The sequence below is a fragment of the Erpetoichthys calabaricus genome, chromosome 6, assembly GCF_900747795.2.
Source record: "Erpetoichthys calabaricus chromosome 6, fErpCal1.3, whole genome shotgun sequence".
NCBI lineage: Eukaryota > Metazoa > Chordata > Cladistia > Polypteriformes > Polypteridae > Erpetoichthys > Erpetoichthys calabaricus.
The window spans coordinates 13,192,797-13,217,564 of record NC_041399.2 but is presented as its reverse complement, the minus strand read 5'-3'; the positions used below and the strand labels follow the sequence as shown (position 1 = coordinate 13,217,564).

The following is a 24,768-nucleotide window of genomic DNA, read 5'->3' as shown; positions in this document are numbered from 1 at the left end:
CTGGTCCACATTCAACGAAGTGAATGTGCGAAAAGAGAGCACACTGTATGTATTAAAAATAAACATAACTTGTTGCAAGGGAAAAACCTTTCTGTATCATCAGATTATACACTGGCATTTGAAAACATCAATGGACTAGTGGTAAAGGTGCCTCAGATAAGCACAGGGGTGCCACAAGGATTGGTGCTGGGTCCTCTACTCTTCTCTGTTTGCACCACTCTCCCTGGAACCCATTGTTCATCCATTCCATGGTTCCTCATATGACTGCCATGCTGAAGATACACAGATGTACTTGTCATTCCCTCCTGAGGACATCACAGTATTGGCTAGAGTCTCTGTCTGTCTTACTACAGCTCAACCTGGCAAAGATGGAGCTTCTCTTTCTGGTAGGAGTACCTTAATGTGTCACCAAAACACTGCAGATGATTGGAAATTCAGCAGATCATCTGGTATTCAACCAGTCAAGACAGGCACATGTCACTCCTCCTTTCAGATCACTACATTGGCTTTCTGTAGAAGCATGTATTAAGTTTGACTTCTTAATGCTTGTCTACAGGGTAGTTGATGGGTTAGCACCTACATATACAAAGACACTTATGAGGTCCTAAGCTCTCTTTTGCTCACTCAGGTCTGCTGACGAAAGGCATCTAGTATTGCCACCTCCGTGTGGTATCAAATCTCAATCCAGACTCTTGTGATGTGTTGCTCCTGGCTGGCAGAACAATCTGCCGACCTCTATACGTGTTTGATGTGTTTAAGAAGACTCTTGTTTGGTGCGTTTCTGCCTAAGTGATATTAGCTGTTTGGTTCTTGCAGTAATGGAAGCGTAACAAATTTGTATTTTTGAAGTGAGCTCTTGACTTCTGCAATCAATTCTGTTGAATGTTCCCCTGCTCGGCTGGTTGTTGGTACTGTGGCATTTGTTTATTGTAGAGAACCAACTTAAACATATTTCAAATGCTGTTTAATGCAGAGTCCTGGTATTGATTGCAGCAGTTCTTCAGTATTCAATACAGAATTCTTATGTGTGTTTAGGGGGTTGTTTTTTTTTATTATCTATCTATCTATCTATCTATTACATAGTGCCTATCTATCTATCTATCTATCTATCTATCTATCTATCTATCTATCTATCTATCTATCTATCTATCTATCTATCTATCTATCTATCTATCTATCTATCTATCTATCTATCTATCTATCTATCTATCTATCTATCTATCTATCTATCTATCATATAGTGCCTTTCATATCTATCTATCTATCTATCTATCTATCTATCTATCTATCTATCTATCTATCTATCTATCTATCTATCTATCTATCTATCTATCTATCTATCTATCTATCTGTCTATCTATCTATCTATCTATCTATCTATCTATCTATCTATCTATCTATCTATCTATCTATCTATCTATCTATCATCTATCTATCTATCTATCTATCTGTGCGGATGTTGTATGATCTGCAAAATCAAGAGACAGTTGCAATGTGGTCAGTGAAGGACAGTTGGTTACCAATCATCTCCAAAGGTTGCATACTGACTTGCCAGGTTTTAGCAATAGTGAGTCAAGCTGAACCGAGATGTGGTGTAGAATAGATAGATGAGCTGGGATAACATGGAGGTCCATCTTTACCAGGCTGAGCTAGAGATGGTGTTTCCGTCAGACAGTAAGAGTGAGACATGAAAAGGCTGTAGTTAATACTGTGTGGTCGTTGTGACGGTCTGGGTTGGCTCCATACTCCCTGTTCCCTCCAGGATGCTCTTCAACCCAAAACTGTCGATAGTCATAAATCGAGATGAGCCAGACAAATGAGGACAAGCATAGCAAAGAGTAGGAGCAGTAAAGTTCAGTGATTTTATTAAAGTCCAAACATGGATACCCTACATGAGTTCTGAAGCCAGAGGAGATGTCCTGCTGTCCACAGCCAACCTTTACTCACAGGCTTGGGTCACTGATTTCCCACGGGCTCCCAGCAGGGTGCTGCACCTGAACCTCACTCCTCCAACTCTTGCTGCCACTCCTCAGCCTTACATGACATTAAATATTTGGCTGCTCCAGCTACCACAAAAACGCTCAGGTGAGTGGCCATCTTAAGTTCCTAAGCGTCAGCCCTACACTTCTCTAAGGGGCTCTTCTCCTGGCTTTGTGCATCCTTTCTTCAGCACCCCTATGGCTCCTGATCCTGCCATGTTCGTTTACTCTTCCTGTTTAATCTCCTTTCTTTTCTGTTCTCCTTCTTGCTCTTTTCGTCCATCTCTATCTTGTAACTTTTCTGTCTTGATTTTCTCTCTGCCATGCAGACCTCTCTTAAATTAGCTTAATTTGACACAGAATGTGACCTTCCATCCACTCCAAGGCACGAGCATGGTATCTGACTGATCTGCCTGCATTTGAACGTGAGTCCGCGGCACCATCATGAGCACTATCTATCTATCTATCTATCTATCTATCTATCTATCTATCTATCTATCTATCTATCTATCTATCTATCTATCTATCTATCTATCTATCTATCTATCTATCTATCTATCTATCTATCTATCTATCTATCTACAGCAGGCATGTCAAACTCACTACCATTGGTGGGCCGCTTCGACTGCCATACGTGCGTCAGCGGGCCACACTGTAACAAATACTATTATACTATTATACAAAGTTACTGTAGCTTTCTTTCCAATACTGAAAACTTTAAAAAATGTAACACTTAAAGTTTAAAGAAAGGCAATTTATTTCCATACAATCTCTGTACAACAGCGTACAATTAGAGTCTTTGCCTCTTAGGTAGTTCCTTATATTATTATATTATATTCATTGCTTATATTGGAGTCTTACAGTGTGAGATCTATTTCTTTTGTCCTGACACTTGGCATCTCTTGTTAGTAACCAGTTTGTCAATATCAGGCTTGAAATCTTGTGCAGCTGCAACTTTTATGAGGGATGAATGGTGCTCGACGGTAAGTCTTGAGCGATGTGGGGTTTTGGTAGCTTTCATTAACAAAAACAATTGCTCATAAAGGTAAGTGCTTCCGAACGTAGACAGTACTCTCGATGCCAACTTACGGATCTGTACATACGAGGGTGGCAGGTAAGCATACAAGCCTGGCACACCAACTTTGTTGTATTTTGCCTTCAGAATAGAATCTGACTGCAGTTCAATCAATTCCATTCGGATATTCTCAGCCGCATTCTCAATGTTGTAAGAGTATGGTGACGTAAACAGCGCAAAGTCCTGTTCGTGTGAAGTGAAATTACGAAAACGCTCACTGAATTCATTGCTCAGTAATTCAAGTTGGAAAACAAATCCTCCAAAAATCAAATTTTACTTTACTAAGTTTACTTCAAAGTTTATTTTGTAAAATAAGCCGATATGCAAAAAGCCCCCTGACCTACACTAATTTTACAAACTCAAAATCAAAAAATTTTGTTAATAAACAACTCACCAACTTCTCGCATCCACTTCAGATCTTCAGCTGTAGTCTGCACTAACTGTTTGTTACAATACTAGCACAAAATTACATAAAACTAGAGCAAAAAAACGTGAAAATATGCAAGCTATTACTACCCGTGATGGTCAGTTCTGCCCAGAGGCCAGTCTCAGCAGCACAGCCAGTAGTGTAGCCTTCCAGGGGTGGCTCTAGGCTCATGGCGGCCCTGGGCAGAGAAAGAATCGGTGGCCCCTTCGCCCGCCAATTTCAATATGGTATCTTAATAATGGCTGATGGCCACATCCATTGCGGACACTGCATAGCCGCTTCGTGCTCATGACACGCTTCTATATGCGCGTGTCCGTAACTTGAAAACCAAGTGGCGGCCCATGATATTCTCATTATGGCAGAACGTTATAATACTACATATAGCTTACTGCTCCGACTCGAGTGACATTAGTAAATACAGCTTACTAATTAACAAGAAACACAATGTTTTTCGGCCATATCGTCGCCAGCTGTGTGTCGTTATTTTCTCTTTCTGTTTTATATTCAATATATTTTGGCGTGGTGGCCCTGTGCAGGTGCACAGTTTGCACATGCCTAAGGCCACCCCTGCTGCCAGGCTGCTGCAGCCTAGCACTTCAGTTGCGACGTCGCGGCTCATTAAATTTGGACAAGGCTTGTGGCTGTACTAGCAGATGACGTTTCCGGTACCATAATGCCATGGGAAAACACGCTTTTGTCAGAAGGCAGAAGTAAGAAAAGTCAATAAGTAACGCCGAAGATAGTAATAAAACGATAGTAATCATTTTGTACAAGTTTAGTGCTAACTAGGATCTCTCATGCGGGCCGCACAGATTTCTGTTGCGGGCCACATGCGGCCCGGGGGCTGCGTGTTTGACATGACTGATCTACAGTATCTATCTATCTGAGTAAGGGCAATTCTGAATCATACCGGGATGTGGCGGAGTGCACTGACTCTTTTTCTCCCTTTCCTGCAGACCATTCACGGGAGATTCTACCTGGCCCTCTTGACATCACTTCCGGGTCTGAGCCTATGGAAGAAGACCTTGCCAGCTCCGGCCCCTGTGATGTCACGTCCAGTCTCAAGCCTATGGCTGAAGACCTTTATGAGCCCGACCCCTTTGACCTCACTTGCTGTCTTCCCCTTTAAAAGCCTCCACCTCCACTGATACATGAAACCATTAGACTTGATGATGTGTCCTCTATACCTTTGTATACCTTCTACCACAAAGTTTTCAGGTCGATTCTCGGCACTTTTTCTTAAGATTGTGCATTCATTACTTTATTTACCTGTTTTTGGTTCCACTGAGAAGTATGGCTGTCCCTGTAGAATACTGTAGACTACTCTGGCGCTGTTTCCATAAGTTGGATCATCGGCATCGGTGGCAGTAACCTGAATGACTGAAGTTCCTGTAATTAGAAAGTAGATGCAGAATTTCAAATTAGCAGTTTTAAGCTTTGTCTAACTGTCACATTTTAAAGAAAACTTAAAGCCAAATTGCTTCTTTATGAAACACAGAAAATCAAGTGAAAATAGATTAAGCTACAATAAAACCATAATTTACTTTTTTTCGACTTAGCAGCCTTCATTGCGGCAGGCATTCTACTGTCACAGTGCATTACGTGGCAATTATTTTTTTTTTTTGTATCAAGACTGTAAATTGTGAATAATAAATAAGCTTAGCTTTCATTTCTTTTTCTTTACAAGTTGTTTTTATGGTAAAAAAATGTTTTTAAGTCTCCAAGCTAGGACATTTACTGTTATTTGTGTTTGTCAGTTGTTTCTCATAATTGAAAGATTAAATAGGAAAGGAGGGCATATTTTGGACAAAGGGATACCTGCAGCTTCAGGTTGAAAATGACAACAACATCTTGTTACACCTTTTGATAGATTTACACAATGATGGATTAGTAATATACAGTGGATTCAGAAAGTATTCAGACACCTTCACTTGGTGTACACTTTATCATGTTGTAGATTTCATTTTAAATGGATAAATGTGCCACTATTGCCCATCAATTTACACTCAATAACCAATAATGACAAAGTGATACCATGTTTACAGAAAGGTCTGCAAATCTATTAAAAGTCAAAAACTGGCCTTTCTCATTCACAAAGGTGTTCAGACCCTTTGCTGTGGCACTCCAGGTGCATCCTGCTTCATCTAATGTGTCTACAACTTGACTGGAGGCCACCTGTGGCAAACTGAATTGATTGAACGTCATTTAGAAAGGCACACACCTACCTGTGTATAAAAGGTCTCACAATCCACACAGCATGTCAGGACAAAAACCACACTAAGAAGTCCAAGGAGCTCTCTGAAGACCTCCATGATCAATTTGAGGTGAGGCATAGAACACAGCAAGGGGATACAACCATTTCTAAAACTTGGAGTAATACCAGTGGCCAAAGGTAACAGTGAAATGGAAGAAGTTCTGAAACACCAAGACTCTTCCTAGAGTTGGCCATCTGGGAAAAGTGAGTAACTGAGCAAGAAAGTCCTCTGCTGCAGGAGAAACCTGTCCAAAAGATGACCTTTCCATCAACACTCCACCAATGAAACATGTACAGTTAGTGGCTAAGTCCTGCTTAGGGCTAGTTTATACTTCACGCTCAGAACGTGTACACGCACGCATCATGTCTGCCACGCGTTCCCAGCATTCATTTCACGCGTCCTCTGAGCATATCCTCAGAAATTAACGTGAAGCGTATGCAAGTTGCCGTATCGGCAAAAAAGTCTCTGTTTACTATCAACGTGTGACAGCAGATCCTACAGGATCAATCTTGCATGCTTCGATTTTTGATGAATGGTTGGATGTGGTGAAGCAAATCATCAAATTTAAATGCTGACATACAAATGTATTCATGACGCTTTTCTTCCTTTATTTCTCGCATAGGCCGTATAAGTGTCACATATTCCCCATCGTAATGATGAGATACATTTTAAAGGTCTCACATACCGTCTTATATCCCATCTTTTTTTTTTTTTTTGCACCTTCACAACAGCATTTGAATGTACGGAAGAATATTTGAGCCACAGAGAAAAAAACAATTCGGGACACAGTGACGAAAAAAAAGTCTATTTCATAATTAAAGTGGGAATTTCCACTTTAATCCCGTTGTTTATTTTGTCATTAAAGTAGAACGTTGTAAATGTCATCTGAAAACCGACCCACTTGTTAACCCCTTAACCGCCCTCTGCCGGATATATCCGGCACCGTTGTTTTATTGCTAACGCCATACTGCCGGAATTATCCGGCACATTTGCCTGTGGTTATATGAATGCCTGGCAAGTAGTATAACTGACGGTTTGGCGTGGGTATTATTACTACGTTGTATTTCGACAAGTCTGTGGTTGTTTTGGCCGGTCATGTGACATGATTCGCATGTAACAGCTGTGAATATGGCGAAACGTAAACTGACTTCAAGTGAGGCTTTGCAGGCGATTTTGGACAGTTCTGATCATGATTGTAGCAGTTCTGAAGAAGATTTTAGCGACAGTGATGAGCAGCAACGTGCGCTGCATGATACTGTGAATGAAGACGCATCGGATGACGGCGCTGAGTGGGTGTATCCCCAGCATCTCAGCTGGGCTGCTGCCCGTGGTGAACTACCTTTTCTGCATCCATTTGAGGGAACGTGTGGCTTTATTGTTGATGTAAACAATTACACTGCTGAGCAGTTTTATGAGCTGTTTGTGTCACCTGATTTGATTAGACATTTTGTTCATCAGACAAATCTGTATGCAGCACAGTTTATTGAGAAAAATCCCAATTTACCTCCACATTCCCGTGTTCGTGCTTGGTTTGACACTGATGAAAACGAAATGAAAAAATTCATTGGGATTTTGATGTTGATGGGAATAATCAGAAAACCAGATATTGAGATGTACTGGTCTACAGATCCTATGTATGCAACACCTATTTTTGCAGCTGTCATGACACGTAACCGATTCTCTTTGCTGCTGAAATTCTTTCATTTGAATGACAACAGAAACGAGCCAGATAAGAAAGATCCAAACCGCGACCACTTGTTCAAGCTACGTCCTTTGATTGATCATTTATTTGAAGCATTTCAGTTGCCCTACATGCCAGGACCGTCAGTTGCAGTTGATGAAAGTTTATTGTCGTGGAAGGGCCGCTTACAGTTTCGACAGTATCTACCATTGAAAAGGGCACGGTTTGGTATCAAGATGTTTTGCTTAGCTGAGAATTCAGGTTACATTTATAGATTTCGTGTATACACTGACAACTTGCACAACATTTAGTGGTCAATACTGCTTGAATAAATGTAATAAATGTAAAAAAAATGTAAAAAAGTAAAAAAACGAAAATTGTTCAGATTTCGCCTGGCGTGGGGAATATTTAGGGAGTTGGCGGTTAAAGGGTTAATCGCTACGTGTTTCTGAGGTTTCCTCCTGCATTGACAGCAGTGGCAGGCAGTGATTGCCACACAGAACACATTAAATGTATTATATTCCAGCTCTCTGCACTTTTAGAATCTTGATTTATACTTGATATCACTTTCATGATGAAATCTGTTACAGCATGTACATTACATTTTATAATAAATCGTTAACTTCATTTAAATATTTAATACCATTAATAATTACACATAAGGTGGTGGCACAGTGGCAGAGAGGTAGTGCAGCTGCCTCGCAGTAGGGAGTCACGTTCCTGGTGTTCCCCGCCTGAAGTTTGCATGTTTTCCCAGTGGGTTTCCACAGTGTGCTCTGGTTTCCTTCCGAAGATGGAGATTTGGTGATGCTAAAATGACGCTAGTGTCTCTGTGTGTGCTTGTATGCACCTTGTGATGACCTGATGCCCCATCCAAGGATCGCTTCTGCCTCATGCCCGATAAATGCTGGAATGGGCACATCCCTAGATTGCTGGATGTAATCATTAAACGTCCATCCTTTTTAGAGATATTGTGTCAAGGTGTTCTGGGAATTTAATGGATGTTTCCAGCAATTCACATCACAGTGAATCCGAACGTTGTTTTCTCAATATCTCTCACTGCCACCCAGTGGAATCCTCCAGATTTACGAAAAGTATGTGCGCAAGTATAAACACTACACCACTTGCGTATCAGTAGTGTCTGCAGGCGCACACATCACGTCGCGTGAAGAATAAACCCGGCCATAGAATTTGCCATATGGCATTTAAGGACTCTGAGAGCATCAGAAAACAGACCTGCCTAATACCATCTCTATGGTAAAATATGGTAGTGGCAGCATCATGTTTTAGGGGCACTTGACAGAGAGACTGGTCAATATTGAAGGAAGGATGAATGCAGCCAAATGCAGAGAGAGGTTCTTAAAGAAAACCTGCCCCAGAGCGCATAGGACCTCAGAATGGGGTGATGGTTCATCTGTCAGCACAACAATGACCCAGACCATTCAGCAAAGACAACGCTGGAGTGGCTTTGGGACAAGTCTCTGAGTGTCTTCAAGTGACCCACCTAGAGCCCGAGCTTAAACCCCAGAGAACCTCAGTGGAGAGACCTGAAGACAGCAGTTTACAGACTCATCCAATATAATGGAGCTTGAGAGGATCTGCCAGGAAGAATGGGATAAACTGCCCAAATCCAGGTGTGTAAAACAGAAATGTACCCCAAGAAGATTCAAAGCTGTAATTTATGCCAAAGGGGCTTCATTAAGGGTGCTTTTTGATTTTTAAAATATTTGCAAGCCTTTCTAAAAACATGTTTTCAGTTTGTCATTATGGGTTATTGAGTGCAGATTGATGGGCAAAGAAATCAGTCATCATCACAGAAAGTGAAAGTGAAAAGCAAAAGAAAATAAAGAAAGTGAAAGTCCAGAAAGTAAAGGGGGCCTGAATACTTTCTGAATTCACTGTACAAGCTTAGTACTTGTCTTCCATCCATCCATCCATTTTCCAACCCACTGAATCCGAACACAGGGTCACGGGGGTCTGCTGGAGCCAATCCCAGCCAACACAGGGCACAAGGCAGGGAACCAATCCTGGGCAGGGTGCCAACCCACCGCAGGACACACACAAACACACCCACACACCCAGCACACACTAGGGCCAATTTAGAATTGCCAATCCACCTAACCTGCATGTCTTTGGACTGTGGGAGGAAACCGGAGCGCCTGGAGAAAACCCACGAAGGCACGGGGAGAACATGCAAACTCCACGCAGGGAGGACCTGGGAAGCGAACCCAGGTCCCCAGATCTCCCAACTGCGAGGCAGCAGCGCTACCCACTGCGCCACCGTGCCGCCCCTAGTACTTGTCTTAATATGAAGAATCACAAAACAATTTAAAACAATGTGACATATTAATAATTAAAGACTTTTTCTGTACACTTCACATTGTGACGGATTCCTTCTGTCCATGAAAGCTGGTGATTAGTTTTTGAGCATGAAGCTGGCAATTTTTGAATAGAGGAAACACACTCATGATTTAGGATAACTATAAGCAGTGTTTCAGAAGTGGTCCACTCCTGCAAGTATTTGGGGGGGTCCACATCAATGACAGGTTGAACTGAATTTATATCACAGACTGCGTTCCTTTAATGTGGAAAGTGACATTCGTCACATCTTCTGCAACTGTGATGGACAGTGTGATTTTATCTGCTTTGGTGTGCTGGGCTGGTGACATCACTTCTAGAGTGGTCCACCGAATCAACAAGCTAATTGAAAGGGTTGGCTCAGTTATGAAGCACACACTGGACCCCCTGGAGGTCGCAGAGGAGGAGAGAATTAAAACAGAACTGAGTGTGTTACGAACAACGCTGCACATCCTCTCTCTGACACACCAACACTGAGGATTTTCACCCAATGCAGAAGTGCGTTAAGAAACGCTTCTGAGACTCCTTCACACTACTAGCAATATCACTGGGACTGCAACTGCAAAAACTACAGGCCTGTCTCTCTCCTGTCCTTTCTTTCCAAAACACTTGAATGTGCTGTTTCTCACTAGATCTCTCCCTTCCTTGTACAGAATGAGTTGCTCGATACAAACCAATCCGGCTTCAAGTGGAACCATTTGACTAAGATGGCTCTATTGACTATGTTTGAACAGCTACTCTGTGCTAGAGCTACCAACATGTTCTCAGTCCTTATTCTGCTAGATCTCCCTTCTGCCTTTGACACAGTCAACCACAACCTTCTTCTTGCCATCATCTCTGACCTTGGCTTCACTGGGACTGATTTGGCTTGAGTCCTACATCTCGGGCAGATCCTACAGTGTGTCCTGGTGAGGAGAGTTGTCAAAGGCACATCAGTCATGCACTGGTGTAACCCAAAGATTGGTGCTGGGTCCTCTGCTATTTGTACACCACCTCGCTGGGCTCCAACATCCTATTTGATGGGTTCTCTTATCAGTGCTATGCTGATGATACATAGCTATACCTATCAGCTAGAGTCTTAATGATACCACAGCCTGGATGAAGGAGAACCATCTACAGCTCACCTTGGCAAAAACCGAGCTTCTTGTGATCCCCACCAGCCAGTATGCTCATCCCACCATCTCTGTACAGCTTGGCTCACTGTTGCAATCATCTGCCCAGTCAGGATGTGGTAATTGATGAGCAACTATCTTTTCCTGACCTTATTTCTACTGTTTCTCAATCAAGCAGGTTCATGATGTACAACATCCACAAGATCAGTCCTTATCTGATGGAAAAGGAAGCACAACTTCTGGTTGAGGCTCTGGTCTTGTTACGTCTGGACTACTGCAGCGCACTTCTGGCAGAAGAGATGAAGCCACTGCAGATGATCCAGAATGCAACTGCTCATCTTATATTTAACCACATGTCACTCCTCTCTGCAGGTCGCTACATCGGCTCCCTGTAGCAGCACACATCAAGTTCAAATCCCTGATGCTTGCCTACAGAGTAGTCAGTGGGTCATCACCTGCATATATGGAGACACCGGTGAAGTGTTATGCTCCTTCTCGCCCACCCAGGCATGCCAGGGAACAGCGTCAGGTGATGCCACCTGTACATGGCATCAAGTCTCAATCCAGACTCTTTTCCTGTGTAGTTCCTAGTTGGTGGAATGGGCTGCCCACCTCCATCTGAACTGCTGACTCCCTCAATGTATTTAAGAAGCAATTGAAGACCCTTCTGTTCTGTGAATTTCTGTCGAACAGATGAAAAAAATAAATAAAATAAAATAAAACTGCAATATTTTATGCTCTTGGTTAATTTGTTTAAGTTTAAATGGTTTAGTGATTGTAATCTATGATTGTAAATGTATGAGTTATTACATCTTTCCACTTGTGGCAATGAACTTTTGTGACCCGTTCTATTACACTTGCTGAACAAACAGGCCCAGGCCTAATGTTACTCGACTGTTTACCTCTTTTGCAAGTTGCTTTGGATAAAACTGTCTGCCTTTATAGTCATTATGGTGTGTGCTCAGACCACCCGCTGCACTTGGCTCCCAAACCAGGTGGTTGATCATGTGGTGGGTGTGAGAAGGCCCTATTAGCATATGCTCGCTCTCAGACCACAGTGTGTGTGCGTATACATATATTTGTAATTCTAAAAGGTGAAGTGTTGCCTCACTCTAAGGTTTTGTGCACTCTGCAAAAGTTTTCTTCAAAGATGTCTCTGAATTTGGCTGCATTCATCCTTCCCTCAGTTCTCAGCAGTCTCCCTGTCCCTGCCGCTGACATACTTAGAAGTAGACAAAACGACACACCGGAATGTGTGGGTGTTGTCAGAGCGAGAGGGTTCGATACCATACCATCAAAGCCGTTTGGTCCGTCCCCTCAGAGATATTTCAGAGTGATAGAATGGGTATATACCATCAACAGCCGCAACTTTTATTTCTATAGCACGATTTCATACAAATGGTGTAGCTCAAAGTGCTTTACAGGATAAAGAAAGAAAAAAAATATAAAAATAAAATTAGGCAATACAGAGAACACAAAACAGAGGGGAGAGATTTTACAACAGTAAAGAATATATACAAGTTCAAGTGCAAGTAGATTGCACTTCTATAGGTTGAAAAATGGCCAAAATACTGTGTCATTTTTATAAGTAGTAGCCCCAAAAAATCACAACCCGTGAAGGGCCATTTTTCATGTTGACGGCAATCAAAAATAGTCCAACTGGGCGAGAAAGACGCAGACTTGGCAACACTGGAAAGAGGTTTGTGGTGCCCAACGCCCGCTGACGCACTCTTGTTCCTCCTATCGGAGACCACGTAGAGACGCTGCACGCGTTATACTTCTTCTTCCTCCTGGAACTCTCCCATTGACTGTGGCATCAGCCGGCACACAGTCCCTAGGGCAACTGAACTGTCAATTTCTCTCTCTTTCTCTCTCACACAGATAGTTGTATTCTCTCCGGTAAGTATTTTGGTACACTGTATTAATCCTCAAGTGGAAAATGGCTTTTAGCATAACCTATGGAGGTCAGAGTGCAGGATCGGCCATTATATAGCACCCCTGGAGCAATTTTCAGATTAAGTTCCTTGTTCAATGTCTCCTCATTTTTTTAAACGTTTTGCCCAGGACATTTCTAAACTCGTACAGCTTATTTTTAAATCGCCATCTTCTCCCTTTTCTCCAAAATGGCTGGGGCACAACCGGCAGCCTACTTCACTTGTCCAATTCACAATGTAGCGTGAAGCAGGAATGCATGCTGCGGACAAGCAAAACCCGAACTGCTGTGTCCACCTCTTCCTCTTCCTCCTCACTCAGGGTAAGTGTGTCTATTTTCTTGAAAGCTATTTACAAACAAAAGTAAAGCTATAAAGAGCTTTACTGTGACAAGCGACTCTAGAGTTTTCCGTGGAGCTCTAGAGTGAGTTCCTTAAACATCATGGCTTGGCTTTTGGTCTGACATGCAGTGGGATTGTGGACCTTCTCTACACAGGTACACATGTGCCTTCTTAAACGATGTCCAATCAGTTTCATTTGCCACGGATGGGACTCCAATCAAGTTCTCCACACATCTCAAGAAGAATGAAAGCAAACAGGATGCACCTGACCGCAATTTGGAGTGACACAGCAAAGGGTCTGAACGCTTGCATGAATGAGAGATTTCAGGTTTTGATTTTTGAATAAGTTTTCACATTTGTGATTTGTCATTATGGGTTAATGAGTGTAGACTGAGGAGTAAACTCGGGACATTTATCCATTGTCACACATGCGCGATTGGGAGGCAGCTAAAGGGCCTGAATATTAGTAGATTCCTGTCAGACCAGGGGGTGGCAAGCTGCACTGACTTTCTCTCTCAATCCTCTGCCAACCATCCATGGGAAATCCCGCACGGTTCTAGCCTCATAGATGACATCACTTCCATATGGATGATGTCACTTCCAGTCCAATTAGATGATGCCGAAATGGATGATGCCACTTCAGGATCCGCCCCAATGGATGACATCACTTCCTGTCACGGCCTTTAAAGCCGCCATATTTACAGCCTTTAAGTCAGTTCTGTTTTGGACTCAGACCTGTAAACATCTCAATACAGATGACCCTTTTGTAGCCAGGGCACAATATACGGGTGGCTGCCCAAAACCTTTTTTTTTAATGTGTTTGGACTATTATTGTGACACCATTTAAAGCTAAAAAAAACAACAACCCAATAAAGTGTGTAGAATGGAAAAGGGCCTGAATTTATTTCTCAATTCATTGTTTATCAGTCAGCTCCAATATGGTGATGCTTGATGATCTTACTAATTTAAGACTACAAAATAAGCAACATATAAAACATCAACAGAAAAGGTGCATATTATTAAAATGAACAGCGCAATCAGGACACACACATGACATCGAGAGAACACAGACAGTGTCACCCCTGCTGCTATGAAGTCTGACTGTAAAACACAAGGATTCCTCCCTCTTTAAATCCTAAAATCCACTTCTCTGGTAACCTTGAGCTAACCTGTCACCCTAATTATCTTCCAAATAGAGAAATATTACAATTATGCTATAAAGAACCACGGGATGATGTTTACTGTAGAAATGTGCAATATAAAAAAAAGAAAAATTCTTATTATATTGGCCATTTTAATTCTGTAATCAAGACTATAATGTGGCAGGATGGTGTTTTTTTTTTCACTTTTATCTTTTTTCTCCATTATAATTTTTTTTTTAGTAGCTTTCTGCACAACAATATAAAGATAGCAGTGTATATCATTTGCAATTTTCCTGTCATAGCAGTCTCTGATTGTCCTATTGTCTGAAGTTTTGCAATGGTGTCACCTTCAAAGGCAATGCTGAACTCCATAAAGGCAGGCATGTTCAAACCTGCTTATTTCTATTCAAAGTCTTAAAGTTGGAGAAGTTATTATATATGAAATACAAATGTATAATTTATCTATGTATTGTTAGGACTTTACCAGTATATAACGTATTTAAATAGTTACATGTAAAATGGAGAAACAGCAAGAATTCGTTTTTTTTTAGAGCATAAAAAAACACACTCGCTATTAAATGTACTGATGCAATTAGTTTCTATTTTTGACAATGTGCTTTAAACTATATTTTATGGTTCACAACATCCTGGAATGAACCAATTATTGGATAAATATACACTTTTAATTTATTTCTATTGACTTAAAACCATGTCCTTGAACGCATTAATGATGTTAGGAAATTAAATAGATAAAAGATCTCCTATTCTCCACTTGGTTTGATGTTCCTGATAATTATTCTGCCAGAAAGGGTCAATTAATGGAGCAATATACCTTTTTGAAACAGAAGAATAATGCATTAATGAGATGAGTGCTCATCATGTTAGCATAAAGACATTATGAGTAGTGTTTTATGGTAGTAAATGACTTATGAGTAACTCGGGGAAATTCTGTCACATTAAATATGGTTTTCACTGTTATAAAAAATGTGTTAACACAAGCTATTACATGAATGTTTTTTTGCTTGAATTCTAAACTTGGAATAAGCTGTTAGTGTCGGAACACCAATGTTCTTCTGTGCCTTCCTAAAGGAATACCAGGAAAAGCCAGAGCTAACCATAAGTGGATTTGCAATTTAGGCTGTAGAATTGACACCATGAAAAATGAGCATTGAAAAAATTATCAATTCGGTATTTAGTGATATTTTGATATTTTTGACAACCATAGCTATAGTCTACAGAAGTTCTCACATTACCTTCTCTTGACTGCCAAGCAGAGGGTACAGAGGGTACAGACCTATAAATACCTGGGAGTGCAGCTGGATGTTAAACTGGACTGGACTGCCAATACTGATGCTCTGTGTAAGAAAGGACAGAGACGGTTATACTTCCTTAGAAGGCTGGCGTCCTTCAACATCTGCAATAAGATGCTGCAGATGTTCTGTCAGACGGTTGTGACGAGCTCCCTCTTCTATGCGGTGGTGTGCTGGGGAGGCAGCATAAAGAAGAGGGACTCCTCACGCCTGGACAAACTGGTGAGGAAGGCAGGCTCTATTGTAGGCATGGAGCTGGACAGTTTGACATCTGTGGCAAAGCGACGGGCGCTGAGCAGACTCCTGTCAATCATGGAGAATCCACTGCATCCACTAAACAGGATCATCTCCAGACAGAGGAGCAGCTTCAGCGACATACTGCTGTCACCATCCTGCTCCACTGACAGACTGAGGAGATCGTTCCTCCCTCACACTATGCGACTCTTCAATTCCCCCCAGGTTGGGGGTAAACGTTAACATTATTCAAACTTATTGTCTGTTATACCTGCATTTTTCTCACTCTTTTGTAGCAGTACTACAGTCAGTAAGAACTGCATCTCCCAACAGCCCCTGCATGGACTGTCAGGGTCAAAGGTTGTCAAATGAGGTTAAAAGGAGGACAGGTGACCAAAAAGAAAAAAAGGTTGTTTTGTTGTTGTATGTGGTGTGTTGCATTTATCTGTCGGACTGCCTGTTGTTAATTCAGCCATATTTAATCATTGTGTCCTGGAGTGTATTCGTTTGTTGGGGTCTGGATTGTCTGTCTACCTGTGTACTGAGGACTGTGTATGGATTTATTGCCTTTCGCTCTAGGAAAGGAGCGCTCCTGGAACCATTCATCCGCATTCATCCTTTCAGCAACTACCGGTAGGACTGTGTTTTCCCTTCCCTTTCAACGTACAGATCACTGCACTTAATCTTGTCATCTTTCATTTCATTCGGTTTGGTTTTTCTATGGACTTTGCTGTGTAGTGTTTGTGTTTATATGTTAAATGTAATATCGCCAAAGGGGTCAGGGGTGGTATTATTGTTTTCATTTAGTTGATTTAATTTCATTATATTCTTAATTCTTTAATGTTCCCAGTGTGCTTTATTTGGTCTCTGTTTTGAGTGTGTGTGGGTCGATCCAAGGCTGGGGGCATCCCTGGGATCTCCTCCACTAAAATAAATAAATCATCGTCACATTGACAGTGTGAATCTTAGCAGCACCTGACCGCTACACTTTAATTTAATATTGTTTTTTTATCAGTATGTTGCTGCTGGAGTATATTAATCCCAAGGGGAAATTCACAAAGTATCTATCTATCTATCTATCTATCTATCTATCTATCTATCTATCTATCTATCTATCTATCTATCTATCTATCTATCTATCTATCTATCTATCTATCTATCTATCTATCTATCTATCTATTACCGCTGTCATTAAATAGGAATCAAGAGGTGTTACAATGGGTACTGTAAATAAAAGGCAGGATATGTAGTCAAGGGTGGGGTCGGAGGCAAGGACTAACAATACGTTGTCACACACGTGCGCATGGAGGACGGTTTACAGGCTCAAATAGTGCTATTCATCAGCCAGACCAGGGGTAGGTGCTCTCACCTGATCCTGTCTTCTCTCATTCCTCTGCAGCCCAGCCGAAGACCCTGCATCTTAATGACATCACCATCGGCCCACCCACTGTTGACATCACTTCCGGCCAACCCTGATGACATCATTTCCGGTACCCAGAATTCCCCTTCCGGCCTCATTAGTTCCTGTTCTGGCTGCCCTGACTCCACCTCTTCTTCCTACCCACAATACAGAGTAGTCTCAACTTGTTAGTCGGTTCAGTTTTGATCTCCGCATCTGTAAAGAAATGTTTCTTTTCTTTGCTGATTTTCAGTATGTGGGGTGGCCATCCCCAAACCATTTCTTCTCTGCTGCCTAACTTTGTTATCACAATGTCTAAGAAGAATGTAAAATGACATGTTCTGAAAGCCTTGGTGGCTCTGTGGCTATGGATCTGCACTGGTATATAGGAAGTTTCCAGTACTGCCAAGTAGGGATCCTACTCCGTTGGGCCCTTGAGCAAGGATCTTAACCTGAAAATTGCTCCAAGGATCCTATGTAGTGGCTGACCCTGTGCACTGATCTTCTAAGGTCTTTCTGAAAGACAATTTCCTCTTGGGAAATTAACAAAGTATATCAAAATTAAAAAGAATGTCATCATTAACTCTTTGAGGGCTGAATATTTTTTTTCCAAAAAACAGTTTCTGAAAAGCAATGGTTTCACACAGAAATTAACATAAAACGTCTGTTTCTGCATGCTGTGGCTGCCAGTTTGTGAAGAATGTGCAGCAGGTTTGCTGCCAGGCTGTCTTCACGTGGCTGGGGCAGCAGCAGCAGTGATCACGGTGGTTTCTACCTCTTATCATTGTTTTCAATGCAGATCCTGTGGAGAGAGTTTCCAACTTTAAGTTTCTAGGAGTCACCATCTCAGAGGACCTGTCCTGGGCTGACAACAACTTGGCTATAATAGGCAAAGCACAACAACGCCTCTATTTACTCAGGAAGCTAAGGAGAGCTGACCTCCCCCAGAAACTGCTGGTTAATTTCTATAGATGCACTATAGAGAGCATTTTAACTAACTGCATGATGGTCTGGTACAACAGCTGCACCAAGGCTGCTAAAGAAGCCCTGCAGCGGGTCGTAAAAACAGCAGAGGCCATTATAGGGACTGAACTGCCATCACTCGAACTCTTGTATAAGACTCGCTGTGTGAGAAGGGCCAAAAACATTCTCAAGGACAAAACTCACCCTGGAAATTCTTTGTTTGAGCTCCTCCCGTCAGGCAAATGCTTTAGGGTCAATCTGTGTACGCACAAACAGACTAAAATATAGCTTTTTCCCATCTGCTATAAACTTTCTCAACTCTGAATCTCCTCAGTCGAAGAACCATTTTTATATTGAACATGTGCAATAAGCTATAATGGTAATGTGCAATATACTAATGTATTACAATATACTGTAGAATATGTAATGTACTATTCATTAACAGGTGCAATAACAATTTATGCTGCTGTACTTTGAGCAATATGACATATTTGGAATTATTTGACTTTTCTTTAAATGCACCTCGGGGCTGTCAAAAAAAGTAATTTCGTTGTGTAACACAATGACAATAAAGTGCTTGAACTTGAACTTGAACTTAAGTGGCAGTTCTGCCTGGTGAATATCGTCAGTACCACGATTAGCTGGGGACCAATCAGTTGAAGCTGGAGCCTCACATTCGTTTTAGATTACTTGTATCAAAATCAGAGTCCGACAAGTCATAGTCCAGTTCAGAGATAATATGTCGTCTGCAGAGCATTTTGCTTTACGCATTCGCTTTGATTTCTCGCCAGATCTCAGTCCCATTTTTGCCGTTGTTTGCACCTCGCGAGCGCAGGAAATCTCGGTCAAACCAATGAATCTAACGTTCCTTCAGACAACGAGAGTCCAACTAAAACATAACAGTTGGTTTTGTCACAGTTTACAGTTGATTACCATCATCAACTCCTCCTTTTGACAAAAGTCGACATCAGCCCTGAAAGAGTTAAAGAAATGATGGTAAAAAGTGTGATTTAAATACATTTCATTCTTTGTTTTTTGTTTTCATTTTACTCATTTATATTTCCACTACTATATTCACTCTTTCAATTCACAATTTATATTTCAAAACATCTCTTAAGTTCTTTTAATATTTTCAACCTAGCGACACCAGCTGTGGCAATCAGTGCCAGTGAGTAGCATCAAGTACACCATTACCAGATGATGATTGTTCTACTTCTTTACACAGAAGGGAAATCAAAAATATAGTACAGTGAATTATTATAATGTGATTTTCAAAATCCAAGCCAACAACAATTGATGAGAGAAGATTGTAAACACAAATAGAGATAAACATGTGTGCATTTGAAACTGCAAAAACAGGAACAAAACGTCCAACAAAGAAATGATGGGGCACTGGCCAGGGCGCTCCTTTTAATAACTAAAAAGTACCATTATGCAAACAGGTGCTCAATGGCACACACAGCAGAAACTATGGAGTTTTTAGTTAATATATAATCTTTTACAATTCATTACAAATATATACTTAACTGAAGCTGTAACAATGAATTATTAAAACATAAGGAAAACGACTGAAGGAAACAAAAGGGACAACTAAACGTGGCTTTAAGCTGTAGCCCATGAGACCAGCAGTTTGATTTTTTAAGGTTAGAATGAGGCAAATGAGTAACAAACACCCCTCTTGAAAATGAGGATAAACAAATGGGAAAGCCCAAAGACCCCTCCTGTGAAGTGGGGCTATGATCAATAGTGTAATCCTCAAATCAACCCTATTAGCATCATTCAGGTGAATGGCAGAGTCGAAAGGAGTCTGAAAATATGATGATTGGATGAAATAATAACGCCTTTCCAGGTGGGATAAATAAACTGTACGAACGAGTGGCTGCAGCAATCAAAAGGGGTTTATTGCTCTTCTCTTTTAACTGAACATTCAAAAGAACAGTAAAGAAAAACAACAACTGCTGAATATTCCTTGATTGTTTCGGCCATGGGAGATGCTTTCACTTTACGCTTTTAGTCTTTCTGGGGTGTACTCCTCCTCCAGCCTCCTGTTTCAAAGGCACGACAATCTACTGGAACTTCACATGTCACAGCTGCTCAATTCCACACCGCAGACTAAATAAAAAGACATCCGATGAAACCACTTGCATAAACCACTGAGCTTGTGGCCGGTCTCCATTTTTGCCATCCCAAACTTCCAATTTTAATTCCTGCCCCCAGCATTCTCGGTGCTGCTATAATTGAGAGTGGCAGATGGGGCTCCTCCGTACCCGCCCCAGTCTGTGGCACTCTAAACACCCCCATTTTCTTTGGCTTTTGGGACACCTTTCTTCGTGGTGATTTGCCAAATCTTCACACTATTATAGTTTGGCCTATTTGAACAAATAACTCATTTTTCATTTTATACTGCACACATTTCTGCTTTCTTTGCTGCATTAGTGAAATTGTATTCATTTTCAAACCACGCAAACAGCACAAATAATTTACCAAATTGCTATTTCATATCCAACATCCAAGAAAAATTTTTAATGTCATGTTTTCATGGAGAACAGAGATCGCTTTTCTGACATAATGGGGATATATGGAAACTAACACAGGACAACAGCAAACAATATCAAAAAGTCCATGAAATAAACTCACAATCCTCGTGTTATAAATTCATGATACTCCGGGGCTCATTCTAGATACAATAACCACAAGGCAGCAACACTCTCTATTAATACTCCAGACGATCAAAAGCCATACTCTGCAACACATCCCATTGCATCCTACTGTCCGAAACAAAGGCCACATCTCAACGACACCTTGAGACTCCTCCTTTCCTTAAATGCTACTGTGTTCAAGCACAGCTTGTTTTCTAGGCGTCACTAGTTCCAGTTGGTTAAACCCTTTGTTGTGAATCTCTAGACTTCATCCTCCCAAGTTTTTAAATTTTGTCCTAGTGTTTAAACTTTGATTTTTGCCAGCCCATCTGACACGTTTTATAAAATTCAAAAGTGGCACGTTGGTGAATAAAATCTAAATCCTGTTAGTCAGCCAGTAGTGCTGATTGGCGAAATTCCCCAAAGCATTTTTTGTAACTGGTTTGTCATGTTCACTGGCGACCTTGTTCGATGAATATTTCCCTGAAAATTTGCTTTATGGATAGCTTAGAAATACTTTGTTCCCAGCGCCCCATGATACTTTGTGAGGCCTGTTTGACATCACAGAGTTGTAGGTGTCATATTTGGTGGGAATGTCTCTCCTCGATCTGTGCTACCTGCCCGATTTGTGCTATGGATGCATACTATATATATATATATACCTGCTCCACTGACAGACTGAGAAGATCATTCCTCCCCCAAACTATGCGACTCTTCAATTCCACCAGAGGGGGTAAACGTTGAACATTATTCAAGTTATTGTCTGTTTTTTTTTATCTGCATTTTTTATTACTCTTTAATTTAATATTTTTGCTGCTGGAATATGTGAATTTCCCCCTGGGATTAATAAAGTATCTATCTATCTATCTATCTATCTATCTATCTATCTATCTATCTATCTATCTATCTATCTATCTATCTATCTATCTATCTATCTATCTATCTATCTATCTATCTATCTATCTATCTATCTATCTATCTATCTATCTATCTATCTATAAGGGGATTCCACCTCGTACTACCTGATCTGCTTTACGCACTGTCACACACGAGCGCATGGGGAGCAGCTTAAGGACCCGACACGCAGCGCGACAAACCGTGCCAGGGGACAAAGGCGGGGTACTAACCTTTTTCTCTCTCTTCCCATAGAAAAGATGAAGCGCCACCGTCATAATTCCTCCCGGACAAACGGGTTCCCTTCTCTCCTACTGGTCTTCCACTGATGACATCCACTACCCATTCACCACCACGCCTTCCAAGCATTCCACATTCTTAATTTCCGGTCTGCCTCTTTATAATGTCCATCCACCCATCCTTTTACGTCTGATCTTTTCGTTGGAAAAATTTTGACCTTGCTTTTGTTTACAATATACGGGGCTAAAACCCCAAACCTTTATGCCTTGTCTTTTGTATTATTACAGCGCATACAAATAATTCACACCATATACATGCCCACTGGGGTCTGAATGATCCTTTGGCCTTGGAACCCCTGCACATTTTGTTTTTTCTCCAGCCTAATTGGAATTTTTTTTTTCTGTCCTTCCTGTCATGTGACCTTACCTTTATCTTTTGTTTTTTATTTTTGAATATTATTGCCTAATCTTTATTGTTTTTTTCAAGTACAGTAACTTTCTCTTTGATTTCTTGTAAAGCACTTTGAGCTACATTGTTTGAATGAAAATGTGCTATAGAAACAAATGCCGTTGTTGCCTGTGTCATGTGAATATCTGATTGGTATTCCAGCTGGAAAAACAAAAAAACACACAGTCACAATCTTTTAAATGCTGTTTAGAGAACTCCAAGCACAATAAATGCTTAATTGATGAAGTTCTACTGAGTTGATCTTCCCTTTGAAGGACTTGACTCTTCCCGTGTCAGATTTTCCTTCAGCATCTGTGACAGAATATTGATCTCCCTCTAGAAATCCCTGATGCATTCGATTTCAATTTACAGTAAAAGGTGATGTGCTTACTTGCAAAAAGATGGACGACATCATCTAGATATGTTTTGATTTAGAGCTACCGTCTAAATCAAAATGCTGGACGGTTCCATTTAAACAGCAAGAAAAAAAATGTTTACTTCCAAGTGTTTAAGAAATAAATGCCTGGCCTTTAGGAAAAGCAACCGCAGGATTAGAATGGCCTGATGTCAAGCAGCTCAAATCTGTCAAGCGCACAGAAATGGTAGCCTAGAAAAACAACTTCAGTGACCAACTAGTTGAAAACTGCAATGTTGTTCCCATGAGGCTTTTTTCAAAACATCATATGCATTAAAATGATCAGCTGTGAGCATGGAAAAGGCGCTATATAAATAAAATATATTATTAGCCAAAGAAATATACAGGTAAAACAATTAGAAAATGTATGCATGGCATAACATTCAGGTATGTTTGAAGACTGTGCTGGTATTGTAGCCATCAGTGGACTGAGATCAGTAGGTCGATTCTAGAACCTTCTCAATCCATTTCATGGTTGCTGTCTCCGTGGGATTGGGCAAAAGGCTGAAAACAGGACTGGACAGGACCCTCACGAAGACCTCTACCCACTCACACCCGCCATATTCATACACATAGCCAAAAAAAAAACTTTTATTTTTAATTCCTTATTGAACTTGTCTGGCCATTGCGATTTTCATGAAATGGGACTTGCAAGGCTATTCAGTTATGACAAATGCTAGGGTGTAACAGAAGTAAAAGGCAAACTTTATTAGAGCAGTGGACCATAATGGTTGTCGGGTGAATGTGGCACCCCGATGGTATATTAAAGGGTGACCATCTTTTCAAAGTTCCAAACTTGGGCATTCGAGTAACGTTTATGCCAACACACAAAACCTCATTTGTTTCAATGCCTGCTTTATCTCATCATCATCATCATCAGAGAGGGATCAGACCACAGGGAAAAAAAAAAACAAAACACATATGGTTCCACACTTAGTGCTTGAAGTAGAAACAAATAAACGGTGAGTGATTCTTGGTCCTTCTTGAGATTTAACACAAGTTCCTAATCAATCGGGGTTCTCCCTTGGAGTTCCATGTGTGCTGTTGTAAATGTATTGTGACAACGTTGGCCAAAATGAAAAACTTTATTAGATGGGTATCCTGTAACATTTTGATATGTTTCAGTTATTTATCGGGACTGTCCATGTCACTGGTTGTGATGGTGCAGGCTTCCTCCATGGTCCTGACTATCTCTCAGTCCCATCCTTTCTCTTAATCTCCGACTCCTTCTCTCTCCTTCTGATTATCTGTTTTCTTCCCCTTTCTGTCCCATGCCAGCTTCTCTTATACTCTGCTGCCTAATTATGTACAGGTGCAATGAGCTGCGCCCTCCATGGCACCATTGAGGTGCCTGACTGATCTGTTCACCTCCACATGTGTATATGGTGTGGCCAGCCAGCTCCTTAATGAACCCAACTGGATCCTGCACTTTTGCGGGGCATATTTATTTATTTAAAATTGGCTCAATGCCACAGAGCACTTATCACCACGGGATGTCTGGTCACTGTAGTAAATTATATAAATTGTTATCATATACAGAAAATGGAGGTGTGAGGTTGGTTTAGTGTAAAGTCAATACTGAGTACATGTTTACACGTGGCTTATGTGCTATAGGGTCCATTATTGATATATGTAGATCACATTTTGTTTACCTTGTTTGCATTTTACGCTTTTACGGTGAGGAAGATCATTTAATCTCCCTGTCTTCAGGAGGACTGAGATGCTGATGCACTGCTTCTCTTCTGCTTGCACTCAAACTGTGTGAGCTCAGACAGCATTCCATGTGCGTTCAAGCAGCTAATGTGACTCTCTACCCACGCAGACACACAGTCTGTTGGTGTTTCATTAACTTGTACCGGGGGTCTGTTTGCAGTCAGTAGCAGCTATTAAAGGTGAAAACAAGCAAAATATACAATATATACAAT

At 41.1% G+C, this 24,768-nt stretch overlaps 1 protein-coding gene across 1 annotated transcript in view; it reads right to left on the bottom strand.

The window, feature by feature from the left end:
* LOC114653209 (cadherin-7-like) overlaps window positions 1-24,768 on the bottom strand; it is a 322,615-nt gene that overhangs the window by 87,882 nt on the left and 209,965 nt on the right. The window contains 1 exon segment of the mRNA XM_051929318.1: window positions 4,751-4,870. Coding sequence (XP_051785278.1) covers window positions 4,751-4,870 — 120 coding nt within the window.